General features: G+C 55.6%; 1 protein-coding gene across 1 annotated transcript in view; it reads right to left on the bottom strand.

Moving 5' to 3' along the window:
* Positions 1 to 204: 204 nt before the first annotated feature.
* Positions 205 to 1,634, bottom strand: part of APOA4 (apolipoprotein A4) — a 3,472-nt gene continuing 2,042 nt past the window's right edge. Inside the window, exon 3 of the mRNA XM_006912834.1 lies at positions 205 to 1,177. Within this exon, the coding sequence (XP_006912896.1) occupies positions 205 to 1,177 (973 nt within the window). The remainder of the gene's footprint in view (positions 1,178 to 1,634) is intronic.

Genomic DNA, 1,634 nt, shown 5'->3' with positions numbered 1-1,634 from the left:
CCTCAGGCCCAGCAATGCTGAGAAGTCACACTGCAACCCGCCTGGGCTAGTTTCTCAGCAGTTTTATTGAGTAGCTAGAGGAAGTGTCATTTTCCACAGGACACGTGCCCTCTACCTCATACAAGAATTGCTTTGGGACAGAACGACAGACAGGGGGCAGGACAGGACAGGTGTTAGGGGAGGGGTGTGAGCATCAAGGGCAGCTCAGCTTTCCAGGGTGGCCTGTGTCAGCTCCTGCTCCGGGAGGGCCAAGGGCTTGTCCTGACTCTCTTTCTCCTTGAGGGTACTGAAGAAGGAGTTGACCTTGTCCCTCAGGTCCTTCTCCAGGAAGCTCAAGTGGCCTCCCACGTTCCCCGTATAGGGGCCCAGTTTCTGCTTGAGCTCCTCCACCTGCTGCACCAAGGCTTTGTTGAAGGTCTCGCCGTAGGGCTGCACGTTGCGGCGGAACTCCTCCACCTGCCGGTCCAGGTGGCTGCTCAGCTCGGCCAGAGACTTCTGCAACCCCTCGGTGTTGCTCCTCAGGTTGCCACGCACCTTCTCGGCCACGGGCGCCAGCCTCTGCCGCAGCTCCTCAGCGTTGCCCGAGAGCTTGGCCTTCAGCTCCTCAGCGTTCTTCTTCATCTGGAAGGCCAGCCCCTCAAGCTGGTGGTTGAGCTTCTCCTGGACGTCCTGTGCAAAGGGAGACAGGCTGCGGCGCAGCTCCTCCACGTTCTGGTCGATCTTGACCTTGAGCTCGTCGGCATAGGGAGTGAGGCGCCCCTTGAGCTCCTCTACATTCTGGTCGATTTGGGATTTGAGCTCATCGGCGTAAGGCGTCAGCGAGTCCTGAAGGTTGTCCACGTTCTCACGCAGCATGGTCTCCATGCGCTGAGCGTAGGAAGCAAGCTGGCGCCGCAATTGCTCCACCTGTGTGTTGACCTGGGTGCGCAACTCAACCGCGTAGGGTCCCAGGCGCTGCTGCAGGTCGCGCACGTTGTCCCCGATCTTCTGGCTCACCTCATTGGCGTGGGGCAGCAGCTGGGCCCGTAGGTCCTCCAGCTCCTTCTGAATGTCCTCCTTCAGCTTCTCCGAGTCCTTGGTCAGGCGTTCATGCAGCTGCGTGGCGAAGGGCACCACCTTCTTCTGTAAGTCAACCGCGTAGGTATTCACTTCCCCAAGTTTGTCCTGGAAAAGGGCGCTGCCGGGAAAGGGCACAAGGGGACCACGATTACACTTGTAATTACATGCCAGGACCTCGTCTTCTGCCATAGCACTCACGTTATGCGCACACCTGCTTAGGACAGGTGGAGTGCTCAGGGTTCACCCATCTTTTTCCTGTCGCTTTCCCTGTAGTGGATCATGATTTGAGAGAATGAATGTAATAAACCAAATTATTACATTGAATTTGTATCTCTGGATTTCCCCCTGAGTTCAAGTCACAGTTATCACGTGACCTCGAGCAGCTTGCTTTCCTCTCTCTATCTGTAAAGAATGGACTTTAAGGTCCTTCCTTGCTGAGGTGTGCTGTGACATTGATCACATTCTCTAATAGAATGTTACTTTCTGGACATCTTCCAGTGTCTTCTAGTGATACAAAGTGCTGGTTTTTGCATGTGCGCCCACCCTCAGAGGCTTCCCAAATATCCCAACTTCCC

This window comes from Pteropus alecto, unplaced genomic scaffold (genome assembly GCF_000325575.1).
Source record: "Pteropus alecto unplaced genomic scaffold, ASM32557v1 scaffold224, whole genome shotgun sequence".
NCBI classification, from domain to species: Eukaryota; Metazoa; Chordata; class Mammalia; order Chiroptera; family Pteropodidae; genus Pteropus; species Pteropus alecto.
Note: the sequence above shows the minus strand (reverse complement) of the source record. Positions and strands in the feature narration are given on the sequence as shown.